Source organism: Musca vetustissima, unplaced genomic scaffold (genome assembly GCF_032173495.1).
Source record: "Musca vetustissima isolate MV318-11 ecotype Yass unplaced genomic scaffold, APGP_CSIRO_Mvet_v1 utg15412, whole genome shotgun sequence".
Taxonomy (NCBI): Eukaryota; Metazoa; Arthropoda; class Insecta; order Diptera; family Muscidae; genus Musca; species Musca vetustissima.
In genome coordinates this window covers 192,703-195,322 of record NW_026877509.1, presented here as the reverse complement: position 1 = coordinate 195,322, position 2,620 = coordinate 192,703, and the positions used below count along the sequence as shown (strand labels likewise).

At 32.4% G+C, this 2,620-nt stretch overlaps 1 protein-coding gene across 1 annotated transcript; it reads right to left on the bottom strand.

The window, feature by feature from the left end:
* Positions 1–1,022: 1,022 nt before the first annotated feature.
* On the bottom strand, positions 1,023–1,451 carry LOC133322096 (uncharacterized). The gene has a single exon (XM_061531163.1). The coding sequence runs from the start codon at positions 1,449–1,451 to the stop codon at positions 1,026–1,028; it is 426 nt and encodes a 141-aa protein (XP_061387147.1). The 3' UTR covers positions 1,023–1,025.
* Positions 1,452–2,620: the final 1,169 nt, after the last annotated feature.

The following is a 2,620-nucleotide window of genomic DNA, read 5'->3' as shown; positions in this document are numbered from 1 at the left end:
TAGTACTGAATTAGCTCCAGATTGATGTCTGCGAAGTTTTGTTAGAATCGGTTCAGATTTGGATATAGCTCCCATATATAGTTTCGTCCGATTTAATGTGAATTATGCACCAAACTCCCAATATTTGTCCGATTGCGACAACATTTTGTATCCGATGTATCCGAAGTTTTGTTGGAATTGGTTCTGATTTAGATATAGCTCCCATATATACTTTCGTCCGATTTAATGTAAATAGTGAACCAAAGTCCCTATATATCTTTCGATTTGGACGAAATTTGACTAGCTTACTGAATTGAATCTAGAATGATGTCTGCTAAGTTTTGTGAAAATTGGTTAAGATTTAGATATAGCTCCCTTTAATATGTTTGTTCGATTTTATGTAAATAGTGTACGAAAGCCTCTACATTTCTTTCAATTTACACGAAATTTGGCATAGCATACTGAATTGTGTCTAGAATGATGTGTTTTAAGTTTCGGGAAAATCGGCTCAGATTTCGATATAGCTCCCATATATATTTTCCTCCGAATACCTCCTCCTAGAATGTGTAAAATGTGTGCATATTTAAAAAAAAATATTTCTGATTACAATTGTTATACCTTACATTTTTTAACCGAATAGAAACTAATTTTCTGTACTTTACCATGGCATAACCAAGTAGAACGATTGCAGGCTTTTTAAATGTACACCTCATGGTGGAGGTTATACTTCGACCCGGCCGAATTAAACGACGTTTTTACTCCACAATCTGACGTTACATTTCAAATATGATTCAAACATTCGATATTTTAATTATATTAGTTTATTTTTCATTATCAGATTTTGATTAGTTAGTTATCGCAGCCACCCAAAACATACATACTCAGCACGTTTTACGCTCTTTTAGTGATAACGATAAAGAAAACGACAATTTAGCACTTTATTTTTTAAAATATATATAATTTTTCTTCATACAAAATCACAAAATATATTACATTACATTAGCATACTTAATCGAAAAAATTAAATAATTTAAAAATAAAAAAAATTACCACACCTCACGACAACGACCACGACTGTCAGGCAAATAGCCAGGTTGACATGGGAAATCGATCATTGCCACGGGGCTGGCTTTAACGTGGGCAGTAGCCTCTTTCTCTTCCTGATATTCTTGGGCAACGAGTTCTTCATTAAATTGCACACAATAGAATCCCTTGCGAATACCTCTCTTTTGGTTGTTGCAGACCAAGCTATCGACGCAAGATTTCAGGCATGGTTTGGGTACTTCAGCATTTTGTAGTTTCACTTTACACTTGAAATGATATTCGCAACCTGGTTCAAGTGCGGGAACATTATTGGCAATAATGTAACCCCTTTTATGGGGTGCCACTGTTGTTGTTTCCGTATCACATTTCACCAGCGCCACCAATGCAGCCAAACTTAAGAAAACTATCACCAGCGTTGATTTAGACATTTTTTAATGATGCTGTTTTTGCCTCGTTTGAGATTAAGTGTTTCGATGAGAGCCCCCGACAAGACTGTGATCGAATTTTAGTCTGTTTAGTTGTCTGACTATAAAATCGTATTTAATTTTTTATATTTATTTCAAATGTAGTGTGATATTTGTTTTTGGTGTTCCCAGTACTGATAACCTTTTGAACTATTCTGTGATTTGAGTTCTTGTTGGGCAATTATACGCACACACAAACATACAACAACATTTATTGTCATATTAAAATATCTGTATGTATTTTCTAGAATTAACAAAAAAGATGTATATGCATTTTTGGGAAAGGGGATTTTTTTCAAATATGGAAATTTGTATACCTATTATTAAAATAGGAATTCTAATAGCTGGGTCATGGGTATTTTTCTGCTAGTGTCAAGCATAAATCTGTTATAACTCATTTTACAATTAGTATACGGCTGTTTTTAACAATGTTTATATTTATTTGAATTTAATTTGCCATTTGTCACATTATCTTAAAAATACACTGAAAGAAATACCAATAAATAATCTTACGGAACATGGAGCTTCGCATGGCAATATAATACTTAGATATTATTAAATAAAATACAATGTATGATACGATTTTGTAAGGTCGATAATTCCTATTGGGGTCAGGGATGGTCCGTGTGACGAATTTTTTGGTTTTCGACTGTCAAAAAGGTGTAAACGTCGAAAACGTCATATACTTGTATAAAATGTAATAAATGTAGTAAACGTCATTTATTTCAATATTATCAGCATATACACTTATTTTCAAGAATACATATTATTTTTACATATATCTCACTATACCTTGCTAGAACTGGTAAAAATTACTAAATTTTTTTGAGATGAAAATTTTGAAATTTTATTTTAATTTGAGTTAAGCATGCGTAATATCCAGATTGATTAATGGAAATTGCTATTTTGTCAAAAACCTAATGGATTTGAGTAGGTTTCCGACGTTTCTGACGTATGTATTATACATCGGAAATGTATGTCATTTACGTCACTGTTTCTGACAGGCCATCTCTGATTGGGGTTGAAAGGCTTTGGTGAGTATATAGTATAGTATATATATGAAAACCCCATATATATATATATATATATATATTCTTGGTCAGGGTAAAATTACAAGACGATCTAGCCATGTC